Raw genomic sequence first — 26,635 nt, 5'->3', positions numbered from 1 at the left:
ACCAACATCTGTTTTCCTACTTTTCGTTCGTTTGTGGTTTTCCAACCGGTAACTAATTAACATTGGTCATTTCATTGCTAACGTCGGTTAAAAATGACGTTTTAATTTCATTGCGATTGAAAATTTCTGCAACTCACCTTGCGGGTTAAAATTTTTTTCGTTGAATCAGCTGACCGATTCACCGAAAAAAAAGTAAAAATTCAGCTAATACTTCATGGTTACAGTTTAACACCGAATTCCATAAGACACATGAAACCCCGTGAGGGTGACTGTGCTTACCGATCTTTACAATCTTCCGTCAATGATAATGACTGGAGGGGAGTTTCATCTTCGTTAACGGTATCGTTCGGAGTAGTTGATGCCTGTTTGTGAATTTCCGAACTCCGTAGATACGATGATTCAGCAATTTCGGAAAGTTTTTCTGCCATTGTCTTACCAGTTTGTTGAAGCATTTGAAAAAAGTGACCGTTTCGATTTTTCAACAGCAAATGAGGGTGATTAAACTCCTATATGTCAGATGAAGAAAAAAGAAGAAAACAAGGTTATTAGTCATATAACACTTTGCTTAACATCATTATTGTTCAGATTTGGTTGGACCGTGAAATAGCTGACGTACCACAATACGGCCTTCTGCCATGACCAAGACACGATCACTATCCATTATTGTGTTTAATCGGTGAGCTATCGTCAAGACCGTACAATCAGCAAATCTCCGTCTGATGGTGTCTTGGATAAGGGCGTCGGTCCTGGAAGCCAGAAAACATAATCCAAATTGAAATAAACAAGACAACTAATTAAAACGATGACAAATTCGATCTCGTTTACACTGACCTACGATCAATATTGGCGGTAGCCTCATCAAGAACGAGCAGTCTGTTGTTCCTGAGAATTGCTCTAGCCAAACAGATTAACTGGCGCTGTCCAACGCTGAAATTGGCCCCACCACCGGCGACTTGGAATCCAAGGGATTGTACCGCATTGCCGAGTTCAACCTCCCTTAGACTGTCCCATAGAACGGCGTCCGAGTACTGTTCAAAGGGGTCCAAATTGTAGCGGAGACTCGCTGAGAACAAAATCGGCTCCTGAGGAATGATCGAGATTCGCGGACGCAGCTCGTGCAGTCCGACTGACTTCGTGTCGATCCCATCTAATCCTATTTCACCTTCAAGACCCTCCCCAGTCAGTCGAAATAGTGCCGAAATGAGCGAAGATTTACCAGCACCAGTTCTTCCAACTATTCCAACCTTCCAGCCAGGGTTTATCTTCACGTTGAGATTCTGTGAGGAAGAATGGATTTCATCATGTACTGACACGGTGCGGATATTTCCGGAATGGGCACATACAAATTTGTGTTGATGGAGAAAACGAGAATGATAAATTCTTTAAATGTCGTAGCTACATGGCGTGTCAGAATAAAACCATACCTTCAAGACTGGTGGTTTATTATCGGCATATTTCATGAATACGTTTTTGAAAGTTAAGCCGCCATTGGAAGGCCAAGTTACAGGAGGCGGCTTTTCGGTAGTAAACGGTCCTTCCTTGGGTAAGTTCGTATACTGTAAGACTCTTTCTACCGAGGTCATCTGTGAGACCACCTCAGCAGCCTGTCTCACTCCGTATTGAAACCATCCAGTCATAGCCAGGGATTGAGAAATGGCAAGACCGACAGATCCTCCGAGAAAGTTTCCTGGAAATCGTAATTTCCCTAGACCGGATATTACGATATATGCAGCACGAAATCTAGAGAACACAAACCATCGTCCATAAGGATGAACGAAAAGCAAACACAAGCGACCAAAGCTCCCGAGAAAAGATCGAGGACGAGTCCTAAGACGGATGTTCCCGCAATCGCGAGGTACCAAGCACTGGTATGCACGTCTTGAAGACGGTCGAATTCCTTTTTCAACATCAATTCCGCTGGTGCCCCTCTACTTCGTATCGTTGTTAACCCATCCAGGGTAGAACTTACGTGTGAAAACATGGGACTTTTTGCTAAAAAATTTCGAAAAATACCGTTTGATGTATGGTATCTTAAAAGTATCACGTGATTATCCTTGACCCTTAGAAATGGTAAACATTCTAAACTAGTAAATCGTACTTTGAATTAATGAAGATATATGTATAGCGCTGAGCTTTACCAATGCCTTCGAGCCGTTTGATGTCTTGGGCCGTTTTGAGGTAGTAGAATCGAACTGTGTAGAAGACTCCACCTATGATAATTATGGGGATAATCATCCATGGGTTCACCACTGCCACCATGACCAACATTCCTACCATCATAGCCAAGATTTGAATTGCTTCTAGCATCGTTTTCGGTAGCAGCTCATCCATTGTTCCGATGTCCTTCGAGAATCTGTTGAGAATTCTTCCTAGGGGAAGATTTTGATAGACAGAGAAACCGACGAGAAGGATCAGAAGAGTTATTAAGCGAATCATTCAGAAAACTTCTCGGTGAGTGAATTTTTTATATCGGAAGATTCATCCTTGCAACATTAACGATATTTTTTACATCTTGTTATCATATGTAACGTACCGGAAGGATTATTGTTGAAGAATCTCATGGTGGCTAGTAAAAGATTGGAGAACATAGAATTGTGTATATTGTGACTGGCACTAACACACATCTTGACGAAGAGCATGCTGCGCAGTGTAACGAGAATTATGCATCCGATTACACATCCAGCATAAACGTAAATTGTCACGTCTTGTTTAAGTAGACCAAACTCATCAAACCAATCCGATTGGTATGAAGAATCTCGCTGAGTGTTGCCAGTGTCATTACCATGGCTCGTATCGTTGGTATCGTAGTTTGCTGATTTCAATTTGATTCTGCGGGCCTCTTGATTGGTCCAGTAAGTTACCCAATAATCTGTCCCGCTCGCCGCTACTTGCGCTATTACAAACCCTAGCGCAATGAGAATCAACGAGCAAATATTACCGCCTGCCAAAAAGTAGCTCCAGTATACTTGGTTTGACAATTGCCCAGTCTCCACCTCTTCGTCTGTCACATCTTTGGGGTCTTCGATGCTTTTTGCAGATTCCTTCAGCTCACCATCGCCATTTACAATTGTCACTGGCATTATCTGGTAATATAATTTCAATCATTCATGGGATTTAAATGCAGAATCATTGATTCGTATCGATTCACAATTATTGACGTAGCCAGTTGGTGTCTCAGATACACATTCTATACCCGCATTTGAACACGGCCTTGATTTCATGAATTTACAGACTACATTTCTGAGATTACCTCCTTGCTTTCTGCATATTCCTCGCAATTGTTTTCGAGTGATGTGTCATCGTTGGATTCCTCTGACTTTTCGAAAGTTAATACGTGGGGATTAGACTGAACCAGCTCTTCATACGTCCCGTGACACTTGATAGAACCCTGGAACCAAACAGTTATCAAAGAATGTAGATAACGGTAACGATTAGCTTCTGGATGAAAACAGGTTAGAACTTACGTTATTGAGAACTATGATAGTTTCGGCTTGCCGAAGATATTGTAGTTGATGAGTAACGAGTATTCGAGTTTTTCCTTTTAGGAAGCCGTTTATGCATTCTTCGAATAATTGACGACCTACTCGAGCATCCACAGCACTTAGAGGATCATCAAGCAAGTAGATGTCAGCGTCTCTGTAAACGGCCCTGGCCAGATTGATTCGAGCTCTTTGGCCCCCGGATAAGGAAGCTCCTCTCTCACCAACAAAGCTCATGTCACCCTGGGGCAGTAGTTCGAAGTCTTTGACCAGTGCACAGACTTGTGTCACCTGGGAACATTGTTCAAGGTTCATGAAATTTTGTGAATACTTGACCAGTGACATGCGACATACGTACTTCTTCGTATCGAGTTTTGTCATATGATTGTCCAAATAGAATATTCTCGCGAATGGAGGCGGAGAAAAGCCAAGGCTCCTGACTTGCATATGAAATATGAATATCGCGAATATTTTTACTGGTCTTGATACCGTTTTCACTAGTGTAAAACGATAAATTTCCAGCTCCAACTTTTAACTCCCCTAATATCAGGTGAAGCAGGGATGATTTACCAGAGCCGACAGACCCTACGAGAACAGAGAGTGATTGATTTTTTAAATCCATCGATATTTGGCACAAGGTCGGTGGCAGCTGGCCATGAACCCAGTTAGCTGCAACGTTCGCTATTTCAATTCCGATTCCATTTTTTGCCCGATGGTTTGGGGTCATCTTTTCGACAGACTGTATTCCGTTGTTTATCGGTGAGTCAAAATTTTCCGGATATTTTACCTCTTCCAAAAGCAAAAAGTCCTGCAAAAATGATTCGGCGTTACAGTGAAAAATAATGACAACAATTCGCCAGTCGCAAATCAGTTCTAAAGGGAAATGAAACGTGCAGTGTAAAACCAACCGTTAGCCTTTCCAAAGACACAGCAGTCTCGCCAGCCAAGACAACCGCTTGTGGAAAGCAAACAGCGCATGTTACTTGTAGTACGCTAAATAGCGTAGCCAATGAGAATGTGATATCTGCAGTAAGAGAGTTTCCGGGAAGTACAAACGCAATCAGTGTTAAGAAAAGAGTAATTCTTTCCGAGAATAACATAATACTCAAATATATTCCTCTCAGGTACGACGTATAACCGATTAATTTCATCTCCGCCGCTCGAACTTTTGACACTATCAAATCGAACGGTTTTTCCCACGAATACATCTTGATTACCTGTTAATGGAAAATATTGTTTCGTAACACGTGTCTCTAAGGACTGTCAATAATGAATGTTTTGCAATTCTAGACCGAATCTTGAATGCTTGAGGTAATCGTTACGGAAGTATGAACAAATACACACAGCACCTGTATTCCGGAAATCAGCTCACTCATCAGTTGGACTCGTTCATCCGTCTTTTCCGCAATTTTAGATCTCAATTTCGCGCTGATATTGCTTAAAGAACCTTGAATAGGTATAGCTTGTATTATCATGGTGACGACACCTGCCAACGCAGCAACACCAACCGATTGCCACATGACGTACCCAATCAAAACCACCTGTAACCAAGTGAAAAGTCTGCATAAGACTGCCAAAGAGACTTCGTTCGACCAGCCGCTACCTGAAATGGCATAATCCAAACGAAGTGAGAGAAGATCGGAAGTAAATCGAATCGGGCAACGTCGTTGCTGATCAAATTAGCCACTTGTCCCGCAGCTGCGTTATTCATCGCCGCCTGATCCAGACGTAAAACCTGAACAAAAATTTACCAGTAAATCCGGCGTTCTAAATTCATCAGTGGTCCGATGTAACGGCATGACCTTTCTGTATATTAACGAGCAGCATGCGACCCTTGCGCACATTCCGGTCTGCTGAGTGCGGAGATTTGTATGATGGATGATGAAGATGATCCCCAAAGTTACAATAACAAGGTACAAAGCGTAGAGGAGAACTTCGTTTCGCGTCGTTTCACGTTCGACCTGATTGAAGTAGTTGATTATCCACCCCTGGAGTATTGGTTGTAGAATACGCAGTATCATCAACTCCCCAAAGAGGAGCAGCCCTTGCATCAGGTATGGTACCCAGAGAATTCGAATCAACGCCCACATCAAACTTGGCCTTGGCCTTGGTTGCTTTACCCCATCTTTCCTCAGAAGTAACTCTCGGTCCGCTTTCGTCAGCTCCTTTTTCCATTCTCTGGTATAAGGAATCATACTCATGCAGTATCACGCACGATAGATTGATGTTCTTGTTTAATTATATCAGAAAATATTTACTCCTATCTTGCACTATTTCGAAATCTGTGTCAGTTCTCATGAAAATAAGCTTATTTTCTGATATGATATCATTCAAGTGCTTTTCTGGCATTTTTACCGTTTTTACGAAGGAAAAATCATGCACATAACTCGATTTCGAAGTAGGAATACATGGTCCCCGGAAACGACTTTTTAGGTTTCCATTTGAGATAACGCATAAGGCAGAAACTGACGTTATGGCAGTGGATTGATACAAAAATCTATGAACCAACACAGTTATCTTTACAAGTTTAAATATGAATCATGGGACATTTCAAACAAAATTTTACAATCATGCAAATTTTGTTTACTTTTATTTCGTCATCCGCCAATGATTGCCCTGTGCAATACTCTAGTCATAGTAGTACAAACATGAATCTCGATACATGATCAGAATTGCGTGAAAATCAACGTCTACCTCTCGCGCGTTATCAGTTCATGCTTTTGCAGTTGTTTCTTATCTCCTTCATGACTATCATGTTTTTGTTTTAATTGCTCACACTGATTTAAGAAATCACTTTATTCGTACCATTAATTTGATATCATTAAAAGTTTAATATTCTCGCGAGATCGACACACGTATTTTTTTTATAGAAAATTCAGATGCAATTTAGATGATTTCTCTAAGTCAGATTTAGACGAATTTTGAAATTTAGAAACGACCTAATTTTCTACTTTAAAGTAAAATTAATAATATTCTTGTCCCACCAAGTCAAAATTGATGTACTTGGTAAAATTTTTATTTCTGTATTTCGATTAGAAAGAAAAATTTCGGTAACGCACGGCAACATGAGTAAAAAAATTGAAAAGCTTTGTGTGAAAAAATTCTTTCATCGCTTACCTTTCAAGACGATCTCCGAGGTATTCGGATTCATCAGATTTCAATGGATCATACAGATCTTGTAATTGCAAATTGTGCCTCGATCCCTTCCAAAAAATCGGAAATGTCCACCTGCAATTATTTGTTGTATTATTTTTATTCGGCACAATTGATCAATTAATGTATTTATATCTTTGTTTTACGATCAATAACGGCTTGGGTCGAATTCGCCAATGCACATTGCCCACCCGAAAAACAACAGGCTGAGGAAATTCGAATTCTCCTCGAGATTTTTCCGGTCTCGTCTCTTTTTGCTCGGTTCCATGTTTGAATGTGTTCACTTGACGCCCTTCACTTGGTCGCACAAAAGATTCTCGCTTGTCTCTTCAAATCTAATATCCCTACTGGAGAATCATTCTTACTTCTGTTCCTACCACGATTCTGATAACGAAACTGCCGACATAAATTACCCTTCTCTTGCGTTCAGCTTAATTGATCAGCGTATCACCATCACGGAATACAGGCAATTATAGTCTTATATACATATATATATATATTACAGATGTTTAAATGCCCACTTACGATTCGCGAAATAGAACCATGTATAAGCATAACGCATATTATATTGGTCCCTCACAGATATCTATTGTATCTTCTTCTTATATCAGATATGTATTAGTTTATTTGACGTATACACCACGCTGCATGTAAGCCGATAATGTCGCATATCTGTTATCAAATACAGATATACAGCTTCTCAGATGTTCTTCTTCATTTTTCACGATAAGAAGAATTACCGTACGTCAAGTTAAGTCGTTAAGGAACATTAGAAGGGATAATAGTAACACAGAGACCACAGAATTAAAATACTATGTAAATAAAAGTTTAATTGAACTGATATGTTTACGGAAGAACCCGAAAAGGTAATCAACAACCGTTAATAAAGTACTAAGTCATTTTATTCATATGCATACAAAGATTCTTAATTGTGAAACAAAGGCTATCATCCTTAATCACAGCCACGGGTTTGGAGTGTGATACTTTGCAAAGTGGCAATCGTTGAACACAGCTTGTTACAGATGAGAAGGTCGCACATGCACAGTCCTCAATGCTTTTCTGTTTCCCGGACTGGGAGGCGGGGACCAATATTGACGTTACGTAACACTCCATTGAAGACGGGGAATTGACCTACAGTCATGGGTTAATTTGTACAACACGCTTTGGTGGCATTGGGAATAGTTGTAAGTTCTTGAATTATCGGGCAATGCTATCCAGTTTGTATGGCGGAAACTAAGAAGCCGGTGACCATTAGAATAGGCAACTAACTTTTTAGGTTCACGTCTAATTCTCGTCTTTCAGGGTCACTTCAATGGGACGTCGTAGCATTGCTCTTGAACCTTTCAGGGATCAGCAGTCATAATCGAATGTAGTGTTGATCACATAAGGAGTGGCGAGGACTGTAAAAATTGGGTGACGCAATATGTGGACAACTTTTGAACTTGATAAGGAATGTGAGTGCACGTAACGATTTTTATTTTTTTATGCTGTGACTAAAGAGAGATATACGATTTATTCGCTGGCAGTAGTGATGCTATCGTGTGACGTCTCTCGGTATTTAATATTCAGTGACGTTTGTAGTTACGTTCGGCAATTGCAGCAAGTTCATGTGCCACTGTTGTTCCAGTTTGTTGAAGCATTTGTGAAAGGTAACCATTCGGATCTCTCAGCAGCAAATGCGGATGACCGTACTCCTGAGTGACAAATTGAAAGCATCAAGTGGTTTGTCCTTCACTTATTTAGTGGTTTGCGAAGCTGTCTTGAAAATTTACGTACCAGGATTCGGCCTTCTCCCATAACCAAAACTCGGTCATTGTCCATTACCGTGTTCAATCGATGAGCTATCGTTAGAACTGTGCATTCTGCGAATCTTCGGCGTATGGTGTTTTGAATCAATTTGTCGGTGCTAGAACATGATGAAATCATCTGTGAGCTTACTGGAATTCGCTGAAATTAATTACCAATAGCGCAGAAGAATTAGCAACGGATTTTATCATTGAAGGAACAATAAGGACTTTGAAGCGATCGACACTTACTTACGATCAATGTTGGCGGTAGCTTCGTCAAGCACGAGGAGCTTATTTTTCTTGAGGATGGCTCTGGCCAGGCAGATTAACTGGCGTTGTCCAACACTGAAGTTGGCTCCACCTCCGGCAACTGGAACGTCCAGGGATGAAACCACATTTCCAAGTTCCACTTCACGAAGGCTGTGCCAAAGCTCGGTGTCTGAGTATTTTCCAAAAGGGTCCAAGTTGTAGCGGAGAGTTGCCGAGAACAAAATAGGCTCTTGAGGGATTATCGAGATGCAGGGACGTAACTCGTGCAGCCCGACTGATTTCGTGTCAATCCCATCTAATTCTATCGCACCATCCAGCCCCTCTCCAGTTAAACGAAAGAGGGCCGAGACCAAGGAAGATTTACCAGCACCTGTTCTTCCCACTATGCCAACCTTCCAACCAGGGTTTATATCCACGTTCAGATCCTACGATTGTATAACCATGAAACGGGGATTTAGAAGGTGATCATGACACTGGCACTTCGATGATATTGCAAGCAAAAAATAGTTTTGAAATAATGAATTCTATAGATAACATAATTACAGGTTTGAACCAAGTGATTATATTCAGTGTACCTTTAAGACAGGCGGTTTATTGTCAGCATATCTCATGGTGACGTTCTTAAAGATCAAACCACCATCAGAAGGCCAAGTGGGTGCAGGAGGCTTCTCAGTGGTGAACGGTCCCTCCTTAGGCAAGTTTGTATATTGTAGAATTCTTTCGACCGAGGTCATCTGCGAGATTACTTCAGCTGTCTGCCACATACCATATTGAGCTACTCCAGACATGGCCAGTGATTGAGAAATAGCAAGTCCCACAGATCCTCCGAGAAAATTTCCTAAAAGCTACAGTCGTCGAGCTCTCTCTGTTGGACTAAGTTTTCCTCGAATGAACGTCGAGTGTGAATAAAATCTAAACAATACCAACCATCGTCCATGAGGATGAATGAAAAGCAAACGCAAGCTACCAAAATCCCTGAACAAATATCAAGGGTCAGTCCAAAGACGGAGGCCCCTGCAATGGTAAGGTACCAGGCCCTGGTGTGTTCGTCTTGAAGATGATCAAATTCTTTCCGCAACAGTGATTCTACTAGGGCGCCTCTGCTTCGTATTGTCATCAGCCCATCCAAAGTAGAACTGACGTGTGAAAACATGGGACTCTTAGCTAAAAATTTTGGAATTTTCTTCAGTAATGCTGCACTGACGTCTTGCCGGTACATATTTCGTTATTAAGTTTTGGAAAGTTCACGGATATGACTATAACTTATTTTCATTAACAACCTTTATTTGAATCAAACCCATGAAGTCCTCAAAACTTATAATGTAGTCATGGTTGAGAAGAAATCACTGGAAACGCATTTCAGATACACAACATGATTTGTTGGCATGACGGCTACTCAAAATTGGTCAATCTACCCTAGAAGGTGGTATTACTTTTAATTATTAAAAAAAATACAACATCAAGAGCTTACCGATTCCCTCGAGTCGTTTAATGTTCTGCGCCGTTTTAAGGTAGTAGAGCCGAATCACGTAGTAGATTCCATTGATGATAACTATGGGGATGGTCATCCACGGGTTAGCCACAACCACTATCGTAAACATTCCTATCATCAAAGTCGAAATTTGAAGTGCTTCTAGCATGGTGTTGGGCAGCAGTTCATCCATCGCACCCATGTCCTTGGAGAATCTGTTGAGTATCCTTCCTAGAGGAAAATTTTCAATCATGGAAACTTTTACAAGGGTGAGTACTTCAGTGAAAAGCGGCTACAAAATTATTAACAATAAGTGAATCAAATATTGATATCAAAGGATGATGGATTTCTGTTCAGAAATCCTTGTATTGTCAGCGAATTCTGAATGACATGATATACCACCACCTGAATTTAGTACTAACACGGTTGACATACCAGATGGATTAGAATTGAAGAACCGCATAGTAGTTACGAGAATATTGGCGAACATAGAATTGTGTAGATTACGGCTGGCATTGACGCACATGTTCACAAAGAGCAAGTGCCGCAATGTAACGAGGATAATGCAGCTGATTATACATCCGGCGTAGATATAAATTGTCACGTCTTGTTGCAGCAGTCCGAATTCATCAAACCACTGCGAATGGGGTGTCGGGTACAGCTGTGGCTGATCACCGTCAGTATCCATATGACTGCTTATATTGAGAGTATTGAATTTTTTAGATTCTAACACAATTCTGACAGCCTCTTGGTTACACCAGTACGATACCCAGTAATCGATCCCGCTTGTCGCCACTTGCCCGATCATAAAAATTGTTGCGATAAAAATCAACCACCAGATATTACCACCAGCCAGGAAATAGCTCCGGTATACTTCACTCGACATTTTTCCCGTCTTCACCTCTTCTTCTGGGGTATCTCTGGAAATTTCAACGATTTCGAATTGTTCTGCCAGTCGATTATCGCTATACGTAGGTGAAGGAGTCACCTGAAAAGACCCAGCGCATACTTCTTATTTATCCACATATTTCAGGTAAAAGATGATTTATACTACTCTACAATTACTTAAACGGCTATGAAGGTTAAATACTATGGCATCAGATTGATGACTACACTTAAGGTGCTTATGAAGAGCCGTTGTACACCTCGAAAACGCGGGGATGCAAAACTCCTATACCGCTCAAGCGATCAGAGTGACACTTGGGCAGTTAATGCCTTATTTTGGCAGAAAGTGGAGCGTCTTTTTAGTTTTTCAAAATTTTGAAAGAAATTCTACAGATTGGTTACCACCCACAGAAATTGGCCAAATACTCGCAGTTGCATTGAATGGATCGAACTATCCGGTATGACAACACTCGGCGGTGATGAAATACACATTTTGAGTCCAGTCCCATGAGATTTGATGGTGAAATGACGAAATGGCAGCTGATCTGGTTTTCGCTTACGAAGTACACCGAAATCTCATTTTGGCGACATTTGTTACCGACATTACGCGCATGCCGGTAATGTATGCGTGTAATGTCGGTAAGAAATTACCGACAAATGTCACCAAACCGAGATTTCGGTGTTCTTCGTAATCGAAAACTAGATCAGCTGCCATTTCATCATTTCACCGTCAAATCTCATGAGACTGAGCTCAAAATGTGTGTTTCATCACCACCGAGTGGCATCATACCGGATAGGTCGATCCATTCAGTACAACTGTGAAAATTTGGACAATTTCTGTGAGTGGTAATCAATCTGCAAAATTTTTTTCAAAATTTTGAAAAAGTAAAAAGACGCTCCCCTTTTTTCCAAAATAAGGCATTAACTGCCCAAGGTTCACTCTGGTCGCTTGAGCGGTATAGGAGCTTTGCATCCCCGCGTTTTCGAGGTGTACAACGGGTCTTTATAAGCACCTTAAAGGACATAACTTGATATAGACAACTTTATGCATTCCGTGCCCACCTGGAGATTTTGTTCTACTCTTTCCAATTCGTCTGATTCTTCGGACTTCTCAGAAGTTAAAAAGTGAGGATTCGATTGGACCACTTGTTCGTATGTCCCCTGGCACTTCACCATGCCCTGGATTGAAGAATTGCGTCAGAAATGATATTACCACAACTGGAGTGTCTGGAGTCCAGCATGCCATGAACATCAGTTTCTTGATAAGGACATGGAGTAGCTTACCTGATCGAGAACTATAACAGTGTCAGCTTCCTGAAGATATTGCATTTGATGAGTAACGAGTATTCGAGTTTTTTGATTCAGAAAGCCCTTAATGCATTCTTCGAACAAGTGACGACCCACGCGAGGGTCTACAGCACTGAGAGGCTCATCTAGGAAGTAGACATCGGCGTCTTTGTAAATAGCTCTGGCCAAATTGATGCGAGCTCTCTGACCCCCGGACAAAGACGCTCCTCTTTCTACGACAAAAGTCAAGTCACCTTGGGGAAGCTGTTCGAAGTCTTCGACCAGAGCGCAAACTCGTGTCACCTAGGCACATGGTACGGAGTGTATATACAATTTGCCAGGAACAATTTTTAAGAGATATGCTTCAAGTACCTCTCGGTATCGACTTTCGTCATACAACTGGCCGAATAGAATGTTCTCGCGTATGGAGGCATGGAAAAGCCAAGGATCCTGACTGGCATATGAAATACGAATATCACGACTATTTTTATTAGTTCTGATACCGTTTTCAACAGCGTAGAAAGACAAGCTTCCAGCTCTCACTGGTAATTCGCCCAATATTAATTGAAGCAGAGATGATTTTCCCGAACCAATCGAACCCACGAGAGCAGAGAGTGACTGATTTTTGAAATCCAGCGATATGTGACACAAGGTCGGTGGTATCTGACCATGAACCCAATTTGCCCCAACGTTGATCATTTGGACTCCAATTCCGTTGTCGGTCCGTTGGCCCGCTATCGTGCGTGCTTCCACACTCTTCCCCCCGACATCAACTTTTTCTGATGATTCGCATTCGTCCAAAAGTAGAAAGTTCTGTCAAAATGAACTTACGAGTTACTGAAGAATCGTTAAGACGAATTTTACAGCTGAAGAACACACACAGTGTGGAACTGACCGTCAGTCTTTCCAAAGACACAGCAGTTTCACCAGCCATGAGTACTGCTTTGGGTAAGCATATAGCATACGTGAATTGTAGCACATTGTATAGCGTTGCTAATACGAATGTAATATTTGCAGTGAGGGAGTTCCCGGTGAGAACGAACACAATCAATGTCAAGAAAAGAGTGGTTCTTTCCGTGATCACCACAATACTCAGATATATTGCCTTGAGGTACGACGTATATCCGACCAGTTTCATCTCCGCCGCTCGAACTTTCGATACTATTAACTCGAATGGTTTTTCCCACGCGTACATTTTGACGACCTACCCATTGAAAATATTGTATTACAGCTAGTTACAAATTCCAATCGGCGAGGTTCCTGTTGGGCAAAGGAGAAGTAATTAACGTCGTACCTGTATTCCAGAAATAAGTTCACTCATCAATTGCACCCGCTGATCAGTCTTCGTCGCAATCTTCGACCGCAGCTTTGTGCTGACGGTGCTCAAGTACCCTTGAAGAGGAACGGTCTGCAACACAATGCCGGCAATTCCTACCAACGAAGTTGCACCGACGATCTGCCACATCACATATCCGATCAATGCCATCTGCAATTGTGTGAAAGCTGTAGACATAGTCTGAACGAAGCTGCATTTTGATTAGTTGATACCTGGAATGGCGATATCCAAACATAGTGAAAATATGCCGGTAGTGCGTCGAAACGTGCGACATCATTGCTCATCAAATTAGCTACTAAGCCTGCCGTGTTGTTTATTGCAGTCTGATCTAGCCGTAGAACCTAGAAGAAATTAAACCATAAAAAGAGATGATATTACAGTACATTCGATAGTTCCCCGTTTGAGCGCACTACCTTTCTGTATATTAACGAACAGCACGCAACTCTCGCGCGCATTCCGATCTGCCGATTCCGGAGATCGGCGTGATGAGTTATGAAGATAGTAGTGAGAGTGACAATAACCAGGAAACCGGAATTGAGGAGAGCATCATTTTGTGTTATCTGCTCTTCTGTCTGATTGAAGTAGTTTATTATCCATCCCTGGAGTATCGGTTGTAGAACACGCAGTATCATCAGTTGTGTGAAGAGAAGCAGTCCTTGCACGAAGTATGGTCTCCAGAGAACCCGAATCAACGCCCACATCAAGCTTGGCTTTGGCCTAGGATGCTTCATCTTATTTCTCACCAGCCGCCATTTTCGCTCTGCATTTTTCAACTCCTTTTTCCACTCTCTGGATGAAACAAACACACGCGCCATATTAAGAAGGGTTCATCATACTTTGTCTTAAATTTTGTTCATTCTTGTACCGTGTCTTCAGGAAATTTCGATTGGGGACATACATCGATATAATGCTGTAAAAATTTCATCATTGGCTGTTCTTTTTGTATGTGTTCTCGATCTGTTTGCAATTGATGAAAATATCACCTCTCGACTTACAATTAGTTTTCTATCAAGAGCCAACTGCAGACACAGATTCAGGTGAATTCACAAACTGATATCACCTATCTTTACAAGCGAAGTTGTATGTGTTACAAGGACATACTTCTAATGATAATAACCGCACAGCCTGCGTTGAGTCCAATTTGAGTTCACGATACTTGATCATTTATACACCTCCATTCAACCAGCAGTCTTATTATTTCGCTGTGCTTATTGCCATCGTGTTAATGAAATTCCCGTTCATTTTCTCCGCGGTATCATGGTGTATAAAGCTGTATTTGTTTACGTAAGGACAAGGGTATGTTGTTTCGCTTCCAGTTTATCTGTTTCCTCCTATTCGTCTACAAATTTTATCGCTAATGGCTTGAAAACAATCGGTCTTTAATCTATTTAACTCGGACTAAGTACACAATAATTCATAATACTTTCTAAATAGGTACGTTTAGTGAATTTTTCTAACGTGAATTTGGAATATGTACTTGGAATCTTATTAGTTACATAAAATGGAATAATTACAGTTTTGCGTCGAATTTACGAAAAGAGAGATTTACTCATTGAATTACTCGGATTTATGCACAGCTTACTTTTCAAGTCGATCGCCGAGGCTCTTGGATTCGTCAGATTTCAAGGGGTCGTACAAATCATCTAACTTCAAATCACGCCTCGCTCCTTCCCGAAAAATTGGAAATGTCCACCTGTGATTGTTGTTGGCGTTATTTCTTTCCATACAATATAATAATTTTTCCTGCGTTTCAGAGACGGCTCGAATTGATTACGTACTTGTATAATTATTGTGCAGCTTACCCGAAAAACAGCAAGCTGAGTAAATTTGATTTTTCTTCAAGATTCTTCCGGTCACTTGTCTCTTTATTTATGTGCATTTTTCTAGTTTATCCTCTTGTCGTAATAAATTGTTTGAAACTGTATTGTTTGTAATCGTGAGCAATTGGTCGACTAGTCAAAAGTAGGGAGAATGCTAAGTTGAGGGAAAAAATGAAGTACAGTATTTGGAAGACATTGATCATAGGTGGACGATAAAGGGAGGTCTGTAGGGAAAGGTGGCAGATGTTTTGGAAATGTATGAATCAGAGAAGATCGTATCCCAACGTCAGCTACACGACTAACCTCAGAATTACTCTCACTGTTTCTCCAGTCGCGAGACTGATAACGGAACTACAAAGATAAACATCCCTTCCCTGAACTCAGAGTGTTAATGCACAGCTTTGTACTGATGGCCTTATGTACTTCCAGCTATTTCGTTGCAAGCAAAACTGCGCAGCCTACTTACACCAGTCACCACTGGTTGTTGTGCCTGATGTGAGTAATATATAGTTTGATCTTATTCCTGCAGTATCGGTGGTGGTTTCAAGTTATATATACGAATAGCTAAATATACGCGTAGACTGCCAGCTGCAGATTGAGACAGCGTAGCCGGTTATAAACATGGACAGGCTTGAAGGAACCCAGGCGTACACGAGGATGCTTGAGTGAGGTTTAAATTTTAAGTGTGGGATGGATAAGGAATTGGACGATTGAAAATACAAAATGACCAACGTTTAATTGGAAAGACGGTGTTGTTCAAACTTGTACAAATAGTTTACAATTCTGAAACAGACACTTTATGAAACCCAATTATTATCGCGCATCCAGTGGTTGACGAACTTCGTGAATGAAATCCGATTCCTTCCGGCAGTCGCAGCTCAGTTGATAACTATCCTCAGAAATTTTGGCAAGCTTCTCTGCCATTGCTTTCCCAGTTTTTTGGAGCATGTGCGAAAAGTGACCATTCGGATCTTTCAACAGCAGATGTGGATGATCGAACTCCTGCATAGAAAATTAAGAAAAACCAGGTGTTTGATACTTTACATATTTTTTAGGATCAAGAAACTGATTTGGAAATCAACACACCAGGATTCGGCCTTCTTCCATCACCAACACTCGGTCACTGTCCATTATCGTGTTCAATCGATGTGCAATCGTCAAAACCGTACAAGCTGCAAATCTTTGTCTTATGGTGTTTTGAATCAAATTGTCTGTGCTGGAAGATAATAAATCATATATTGAGCTTGTTTAAATTGGTGAAGGGTAGCGAACGAGTCATGGTCATTAATTTCGAATTTCACAATCAGAGGAACAATAAAGATTGATTAAGAGGTGTGTCCGAATTGAAAAAAAAAATTTCTTCCATTCTCTGAGGTGCCAAGAACACGCCTACCAAATTTCCACCAGAAATTCGCAAAATTTACTTTGTTTGGCAAATGAACACTGCAAGTACTTCATAACCCTGTGAACTTTATTCAAAAGTCTTGACGTGTTTTGCTCGAAACAGCTCGTTTGCAACTGGTGTGCACAATATTTAAAATCCAGAGAGCCGATCGACTTCAGATTTTAACAGCATGCAGAGTATATCGTTCATCCTCTTATCGTTTGATGTAGGAAAGAAGCCGCAAGTCATATGGTTTTCTGTATAAGGAAATATTCAATCAATTTTTTTTATAAAATCGATCATTTGAACTTGACAAGTGATCATTTCGTCAAAGATAAAAGAAATTCTTGTTCTTCGAACGATATTTATATGTGTACCAATCGCTACCAAAAGTAGAGAAGCCTCGCACACAAGCTGCAGCAGAACTTTGCACGGCGTCACGGACGAAGAGGGTCGGCAGACGGAATCTTCATCGAATTAATTGATAATTTCTCTTTTACACCTTGAATATCAATAACTTTATGCTGAAAATTTGAAGATAAGTGATTGCACATATTCATTTTCTTGAACCTCTAAAAAACTTTCATTTGAACGAAAAGTAATGGCACACCCCCTTCAATTCTTACTGCACCGAGTTTACGAGGATCTACACTAACCTACGATCAATGTTGGCGGTAGCTTCGTCAAGCACGAGGAGCTTATTTTTCTTGAGGATGGCTCTGGCCAGGCAGATTAACTGGCGTTGACCAATACTGAAGTTGGCTCCACCTCCGGCAACTGGAACGTCCAGGGATGAAACCACATTTCCAAGTTCCAATTCACGAAGGCTGTGCCAAAGCTCGGTGTCCGAGTATTTTTCAAAAGGGTCCAAGTTGTAGCGGAGAGTTGCCGAGAACAAAATGGGCTCCTGAGGGATTATCGAGATGCGGGGACGTAACTCGTGCAGCCCCACTGATTTCGTGTCAATCCCATCTAATTCTATCGCACCATCCAGCCCCTCTCCAGTTAAACGAAAGAGGGCCGAGACCAAGGAAGATTTACCAGCTCCAGTTCTCCCCACAATCCCAACTTTCCACCCCGGATTTATTTTGATGCTGACGTCCTATGATTGTGGTAGAAGTGCTTTTGACCGTTGTTGAGTACAGGTAGGTAGAATTATTGGGTGTGACGGTCATTCCGAATTAGTAACCTTATATTTCAAGACGTTTCGGTTGTGACATGGCCAGCCATCCTCAGTTTTACAAAAATGCATATACTTATTACTAATAAATCTTTGAACATTTAACAATACTAATATTCAAAGCTCTACACGTTACCAGCTTATTTTAGCCACGTGTTTTCCAAAAATTGGTGGTTAGGAAACCCACCTTTTAAGTTTAACTCAATTATTATTACTGACTCTAAATTTATATAAAATTATTTTTTGAAAAATAAGGTTTAAACAGTTCAAAGACCTAATCCATAGTTCAATAAGATATTGATCAATTGAAACTGACGAATTATCTACTTCTAACGCGCATCAAGATGTTGGTTGAAGGCGCTCCAGTGTAGAAGTAAACGATCATGACGTGTACAGCTTTGGATATTAGTATTGTCAAATGTTCAAAGATTCATTAGTAATAAGCATATGCATTTTTGTAGAACTGAGGATGGCTGGCCATGTCCCAACCGAAACGTCTTGAAATATAAAGTTACTAATTCGGAATGACCAGCACACCCAATAATTCTTCCTACCTGTCCTATAATTGTATAACATAGGATGAAAATCTGGGGGATGAGCGAAAATTCTAACTTTGTAGATATTGTAGATTCGGACGTTTTGAAATATTCATTCAGTCCACAAAATATACCAAATCAGAGAAGTTGATTAGATTGTACATTCAACCAAATCATATGTACATTAAGTGTACGTGTTTGGTGTCTGAAAACTCGGGGTAAGTATATTGTATCAATCCATAGCTATAAAAATCAGATCGCCAGATCGACAGATCCTCTGAAAATGAGTAACAGAGTGACAGTGTGCACAAGTCTGAACCGCACAAAACCTTCAAAGCTGGTGGTTTATTGTCGGCATATTTCATGGTGACGTTGTTGAAGTTCAATCGACCCTGGGAAGGCCAATCGATCGAAAGAGGTTTTTTAGTGGTGAAAGGCCCCTCCTTGGGTAAGTTGGTGTACTGTAAGACTCTTTCGACCGAAGTCATCAGCAAGATCGCTTCGGTAGTCTGCCGTATTCCATATTGAACCAACCCGGTCATGGCTAGACATTGAGAAATAGCAAGTCCCACAGATCCTCCGAGGAAGGTTCCTAGAACAAGAGTCGTTAGGTTCTGTGTGCGCCTGTACAGAACCTAAAAAAAACTAACCATCGTCCATAAAGATGAGCGAAAAGCATACGCAAGCAGTAAAAATGTTCAAGCAAGTATCAAGCATCAGTCCCAATACGGTGGTTCCCGCAACAGTAAGATACCAGGCCCCGGTGTGTTTGTCTTGCAGGCGATCGAACTTTTTCCGCAGTAGTAATTGCTCCGAGGGGCCTCTGCTTCGTATTGTCGTCAGCCCGTCCAGAGTTAAACTGACGTGTGAAAACACAGGGCTTTTCGCTAGAATTTCAAATGAGCAGCTCTGTAAGAAATGCACGTAGAATGCTTCGGTAGGTATCCTAAATATCTACCATATGATTTGTTCGTATTACAAGCTGCACGAATTGTCGATTCCACCCTTGCAGCCTTTACTTCGCATTACTGATCGTACACAGTACCAAGTCTTACCGATTCCTTCGAAGCGTTTGATGTCTTGCGCCGTTTTAATATAGAATAACGCGATCATGTAAATCGTTCCACAAATTATAATTATGGGAATGGTCATCCACGGATTGACCACGGCCACCATCGTGAAGGATCCGACCATCTTAAGCAAAATTTGAAGTGATTCTAGCATGGTCGTGGGCAGCAGTTCATCCATGGTGCCAACGTCCTTTGAGAACCTATTAAGTATCCTTCCTGAATAAGAGTTTTGGAGAAAGGGACGATCCATCAGAATAGCCACTTAGCAGACTGTAGTGTCGACAAAATTTCCGAGTGAGCCACATTCTAATGTTTGACGTACCAGATGGATTGGTATTGAAGAATCTCATGGTGGCCTGCAAGAGGTTGGCGAACATTTCATTGTGTATATTGTGACTGGCATTGATGCACATTCTCAGAAAAAGCATATTGCGCAGCGAGACGAAAAACATGCAGCCGATGACACATGCTGCGTAAATATATATTATCGGAATGACGTTTAGTAGTCCGAATTCGTCAAACCACTGCGATTGGGATGAAGAGCGAATCTCTTGTTGACGTCCTATGGTATCATTACGATACCGCGTATCGTTTGCACTGGATTTGTGGGATTGTAACTTAGTTCTGAGGGCCTCTTGGTTGGTCCAGTGTGATACCCAGTAATTGGTCCCGTTCATTGCTACTTGCCCGATTACAAAAACTGTCGCTATGAAAATCACCGAGAACAGATTACTGCCCGCCAAAAAATAGCCCCGGAGTAATTGGCACGACAAAACACCCTTCTCCACCTTTTCCTCGGTGACATCTCTTGGGTCTCGAATACTTTCCGAATTTGTCGTCACCCTGTCATCGGCATTTATACCTGCAGGTATTGCCTGAGAACACATTCGATACTCTTTATTAATCACGGTGAAAAGAAAGGTGAATCCTGTAAGTCTGCAATCAGTGAAATAATCACGCAAGTCTTTTGGATATTCCTTGTGCGTACCTATTTGAATATGGTCACAACCTAATTACGCCGCACTAATATCAATTGTATGTGATTACCTTTTTGGACTCTGTGTCAACATCGTCACATTCTTTGACTTTCTTGTCTTCGTCGGATTTGTCTGACTTTTCGCAAGCAAACAAGTGGGTACTAGTATGGTCCAGCTCTTCGTATGATCCCCGGTACTTTATATTCCCCTGAAGTGAGGAGTTGCTTGAGGAACTAAATTACCTTAACGGATGTCTGGCATGGTATGAACCTAAGTCTCTAGGTGAAGAAACGAAATAGCTTACGTGGTCGAGAACTACAACAGTGTCGGCCTGCCGAAGATATTGCAGCTGGTGAGTAACCAGAATTCGAGTTTTTCCTTTCAGGAAGCCGATGATGCATTCTTCGAACAATTGACGACCTACGCGAGTATCAACAGCACTGAGTGGGTCATCAAGTAAGTAGACATCGGCGTCTCTGTAAATAGCTCTGGCCAAATTGATGCGGGCTCTCTGGCCTCCGGACAGGGACGCGCCTCTTTCTCCGCCAAAGCTCGAGTCGCCATTAGGCAACTGTTCAAAGTCTTTGAACAAAGCACAAACTCGTGTCACCTGGCGGCATATTGTCCACAATGTATGAAAGTGTGAAAATGTTGGGAGATGTTATTAAGTTGTAGTACCTCATGGTATCGAGTTTTGTCGTACGGCTGGCCGAAAAGAATATTCTCACGTATGGAAGCCGAGAAAAGCCAAGGATCTTGGCTAGCGTAAGAAATACGAACATCACCACTGTCTTTGCTGGTCTTGATACCGTTTTTACTGGTGTAAAATGACAAACTTCCAGCTCCCACTTTCAACTCTCCCAACATGAGGTGAAGCAGAGATGACTTTCCGGAGCCCACAGACCCCACGAGAACAGAGAGCGACTGACTCCTCACATCAATCGACACGTTACACAATGTAGGAGGCAGTCGGCCGTGAACCCAGTTGGTAGCGACGTTAACCAACTCGATTCCAATCCCGTTTTCAAGTGACTCATCTCTCATCCCTTCCACATACTTCGTACCATATTTTGATTTCAATTCCACTTTTCGAGGGATTTTGATTTCATCCAAGAGTAAAAAATCCTGCAAAACGAATTAGCATGCTCATGATAAGTTATAAGCATGAATTACTGCAAGTTGTCACAAATGAAGACCGGGTATTTCTGAACGGACCGTTATTCTCTCTAGGGATACAGCAGTTTCGCCAGCCAGGACTATTCCTTGAGGTGAAAAATTTGCACTCGTTAGTTGAAGCGCGTTAAAAAGTGCAGAAATCACGAAAGTGGCATTTGCAGTAAGGGTGTTCCCAGCCAGAACAAACGTGATCAACGTTGAGAAAAGAGTGATTTCCTCCAACAATATCATAAAACTCAGACGTATTCCTGTAAGGTACGTGGTATTACCAATCAGTTTCATCTCTAGAGTCCGAGCTTGCGATACCATGAACTCAAATGGTTTTTCCCAAGCATACATTTTGACCACCTGTGAATACAAAATCATGAAACATACATACACCCAGCAATAGGAAAAAACTATTCTAGAACAATAAATTTTCTGAGCGTCACTGTATGAATTGTATCACCAGACGAGTTATTTTTAATAGAAATAATTTATACAGAAATTGCTTTTTGAAAATGACCTTGATTACAAAGTGCAAAATTGAATTGCGAAAATACCGAATAGTCGACAAGTTGCCTTTTCAAATGTCACACTTGTACCTTTGTCAAAAATTTACAGATCCGAATTTATCAATAAAGATTCAGAAGCTCCAAAGCCCGAAACCCATTGTGACAGAATGAACGAAATACTGAAAGGCTACAAGATGTCAGAAACACATTTATTCACTCCAACGTTATCAGTTACAGTAAATAGATGGCATTACGCTTGTAAAGTGATATGAGGACGCGTACGTGAATGTGGAACACGGTTCAATGTAATACTGCCGTGAATAAGAGTACGTACGAACAAAAAAGATCCACTGTTCAGATGGCATGTTATTAAAAATCTGTTGCCTACTCTTTTGCGTTCTTTTTTTCTCTGACGACACAGACGATTGTCTAATACAATAAGATAATTTTAATAAAACTAGCATCTGATGGACTTTCATACATTCCAAATTATCACATCTTTCAGGTAACTCTGGTCTTTCTGCATTTTGCATAACAAGATCTTGCTCATTCTGAACTTTGAGTATCGACAAATGATTTTTTTTGTTTTTTGGCTGCTCGAAATCGTAGCCGTTCTCAATTCTTACTATTTCATTTTCTTCCATTTTTGTACATCTACCAATTCGGTGCTTTGTTCGTTCAGAACACAGACTATTCTGAAAATACTTTTTTGGATGAACAAGGGTTCGGTCAAATGAACTTCCGGGAAAACGGTTATTCTTTTGGATGATTTGTGGTAAATCTCAATTCCGGTAAACTGTACATTCGTGATTTCAAAATTCGTATCTCGAAAATTTCGGGTTTTTAACCAGCCCATTTTTTGCTCTTTCGGGATTTTGACTTTTAGCGCCCGATGGCTTCTATTGTCATGCAGTAGTCACAATCTTTGACGTACCTATCATCAATACAAGTTTGTTGCATGCAACTATTCTCCAAAATCACAAGTACGGAAGTGCTTTAATTTCAGATCTGAACGGATTCACACAGTACCTGTATTCCGGAAATGAGTTCGCTCATGAATTGCACTCGCTTATCAGTCCGCACCGCAATTGCTGATCTCAATTTCGCGCTGATGTTGCTAACGTACCCTTGAAAGGGTATCGCATAGATTATCAGGATGAGGATGCCTGCCAACGAAGCCACACCAACTGACTGCCACATCACGTATCCGATCAATATCACCTGTAATATAAACGAAAGCCGTACAGATGCAGTCTAAAAATGTTGTGATTCACGAGTTACTACCTGGAACGGCATGAGCCAAACGTATTGAAAATAAAACGGAAAGAAATCGAGCCGGGCGACGTCGTTGCTCATCAAATTGGTGACTCGTCCTGCAATCGCGTTGTTCATCGCACTCTGATCCAGCCGTAGAACCTGAGACAAATGACTTCAGTCGAATCGGCTATAGCTATATTAATCCGTCAATCTATACAATGTTAAGACCTTTCTGTATAACAACGAGCAGCACGCAACCCTTGCACACATCCCAATCTGTCTACAACGTAGGTTGTTATGACGACTGATGAAGATAATGCCAAAAGTTACAAGGACGAGGTAACCAGCGTAGAGAAGAGCCTCATCTCGTGCCATCTGTTCCTCCTCGTGATTGAAGCACTTTATTATCCATCCCTGGAGTATTGGTTGTAGGATACGCAGCACCATTACATTGATAAAAACGAGCACTCCTTGCATCGCGTATGGCGCCCAAAGAACCCGAATCAACGCCCACGTCAGACTCGGTCTCGGCTTCGGCTGCTTTTGCCCATTTTTGATCAGAAGAAATTTTCTTTCTGCTTTTATTAACTCCTTTTTCCACTCCCTGAGCGAAATAAGTACTTTTCATATTAGAAACAGTTGTTTATCGTATCCTGGTATACTTTACCCAAAATATGATATAACATTTTTTTCCTTAAATTTGCATCGATCGATTGACTAAGATGGTAATAGAGATATCTTGTCAATAATTTATGTGTAGTCTATTTTGTTCTTTGGTCTTATTTCGAACGATCACACACTTTACAATTGTTTGCTTTGGACGGTGGATAATAAGTTCAAACGTCTACCATTTGTTAGATACGGATGAATCATACGAAATAACCTGGTATAATTGCCATGGAAGTATCACGTGATTGTGCCAAGTTAAGCATCAGATGGAAAAGAATTTTGAAGCGTAAATTTTGTCGAAAGAAACACTCGCTTATTTAACTGCTTAGAAATTTTGGACGGCATACTTTTCCAGACGATCTCCGAGGCTCTCGGATTCATCGGACTTCAAAGGGTCCCATAGATCTTCTGTTGTCAAATTATGCCCCGCTCCTTTCAAAAATATCGGCAACATCCACCTGTTAATTATTAGCGGCATGATGATTTTTAGTACAATCAATTTGATTCCATTCGTTCTGAAGACCTTTTTGAACCAAGTTAATCAACAGATGAAGCGACTTACCCTAGAATCAACCGGCTGAATATGTTCGATCTTTCCTCAAGATTTTTTCGACCACGTCGTTCGTCGCTACTTTCCATGTTTGTATATACTTATTCGATATCCTTTTGTGTATCCAAAAACGAAATTCAAGAAGTCGATATTCTTAATGGTCTCTATCCTCACTGACGAATCGTTTCCATTTAAGCTTCAGGGAGTGGACGCTCACGTAGAGAATCATAAACCTAATACTATAACCTGGGTCTGACAGTCGTTGGCTCTCCGTCTACGTCATACTGCCGGATCGTTCTTATACTGTATTCAACTGTATTCACATTGTGATTACACAGCTGCTGGCTTATTGTATCTGTAAGTCATACATCGAAAGGAACTGTGCGGAAAATTCGATCGTTAAGAATAAATTACCAATTGTAAATAAATAGATAAGAAACATCAAATATTATTACGATATTCGACTGTACTCAAATTGTGACTACACAGCTGCTGGCTTATTGTATGCATTGACATTGTAAGTCATACATCAGAAGGAACTGTGCGAAAAATTCGATTGTTAAGAATGAATTACCAATTGTGATAAAATGGATAAGAAACACTGTACTATAAATTTTACTTTTCCTTACACGTTAGAGAAATTATTATTAACTTCGGCTAATGACTAGGATGAACTAATTGTTGCTAGCCATATTACAAAATATTCTTCACGATTGAAAAGCTGCTTTTAAATATAGTCATATTGCGGGCGACTAGTCGAATGTTCTCTATTATTTGCACCAAACTCTTTGAACGTAAGTCTACTACTGAAAACTGAGAAGTTTGTTGTGAGATTGCTGTAAATGGTAAATATTGAATAAATGCGAAGAACCAGTAAAGAATCAAATGCTTCTTTCAATATCCTGGCGATCCGATTATTCTACGAATGGTTTTTACTTAAGAGTAATAGAAAGTGAGGCTGACCCCTATGGATTTTTAGTGAGGATGCCGAAGACTCTGGATGAAGCTGCAAAATATTCTATCATGCACTATTCCGAAGTGATTTAGCTTAAGAAATCGAGCGAACGCAGTACGAATACGAAACGAGCGAACAATTGAGAGTGACGGCCGACAGCAGAAACATCCTTTTTGCTGTGTCTGCTGGGGGTCTTTCTTGAGTCATTTCTGTGCTGTTGTTCCAACGCTCTTTTTGCTGCGTTTTGTAAATTCCTGGGGGTCGATTTAGTTAGGGAAAAGTCCAACTAATCGATTCGAGGACAACAAATTTTCGGCTCAAAAAACGAAGTAAGGCTTTGGATTTTTAGCGAAAATTTCGATGATTTTGTGAACTGCTAAAATCAATACCTTGAGGCACTATTCCGACGTAATTTTGCAAAAGAAATCAATTTAGTGCAGTCCCAATATGCTGCGAAAAACGCATCGAAAGTGACAGCCGAAAAACTGGAGATTTTCATCGCCATTTCTCTGCTGTTGGTCCGACGCTTTTTTTTATGTGTTTTTTGAGTTCCTGGGGGTCCAATTACTCTAAGGATGGTCATCAAAATCAATTCTGAGACGAGAATTTTCGTCGTTATTTCTCCGCTGTTGATCCGACGCTCTTTTTCATGTGTTTTTTGAGTTCCTAGAGGTCTAATTGATCTATAGATGGTCATACAAATCGATTCCAAGACGAAAACTTTTCGGGTCCGGAAATGGGCAAAAAAGTAAGGCTAACCCCTTTGGATTTTTGGCGAAAATTTCGACGATTCCGAAAATGTCTCAAATGAATTTCTCTAGGCACTTTTCCGACGTAATTTCGCGAGAGGAATCGATTAAGCGCAGTCCCAATACGCTACGAGTAACGCTTTAAAAGTT

The 26,635-nt window shown here is 40.9% G+C and overlaps 1 protein-coding gene across 5 annotated transcripts; it reads right to left on the bottom strand.

Moving 5' to 3' along the window:
• Positions 1 to 138: 138 nt before the first annotated feature.
• Positions 139 to 24,993, bottom strand: LOC124411662 (ATP-binding cassette sub-family C member 4-like). 5 transcript variants are annotated; one of them, XM_046890923.1, is made up of 16 exons: positions 24,794 to 24,984; positions 6,597 to 6,707; positions 5,282 to 5,657; positions 5,083 to 5,214; positions 4,829 to 5,020; positions 4,388 to 4,696; positions 3,838 to 4,287; positions 3,465 to 3,770; positions 3,251 to 3,388; positions 2,534 to 3,083; positions 2,139 to 2,369; positions 1,756 to 1,992; positions 1,425 to 1,687; positions 832 to 1,277; positions 617 to 746; positions 139 to 506 (listed from the first exon to the last, which is right to left on the bottom strand). In XM_046890923.1, exons 1-16 carry the CDS (start codon positions 24,868 to 24,870, stop codon positions 276 to 278), a joined length of 4,179 nt encoding a protein of 1,392 aa, XP_046746879.1. In that variant the 5' UTR covers positions 24,871 to 24,984; the 3' UTR covers positions 139 to 275. The 5 variants fall into 5 exon arrangements, with proteins under 5 accessions (XP_046746879.1, XP_046746878.1, XP_046746882.1 ...); XM_046890922.1 differs by lacking the exon at positions 24,794 to 24,984 and adding an exon at positions 6,824 to 7,011; XM_046890926.1 differs by lacking the exon at positions 24,794 to 24,984 and adding an exon at positions 6,779 to 6,797.
• Positions 24,994 to 26,635: the final 1,642 nt, after the last annotated feature.

Source organism: Diprion similis, chromosome 10 (assembly GCF_021155765.1).
Source record: "Diprion similis isolate iyDipSimi1 chromosome 10, iyDipSimi1.1, whole genome shotgun sequence".
Classification (NCBI taxonomy): Eukaryota; Metazoa; Arthropoda; class Insecta; order Hymenoptera; family Diprionidae; genus Diprion; species Diprion similis.
Note: the sequence above shows the minus strand (reverse complement) of the source record. Positions and strands in the feature narration are given on the sequence as shown.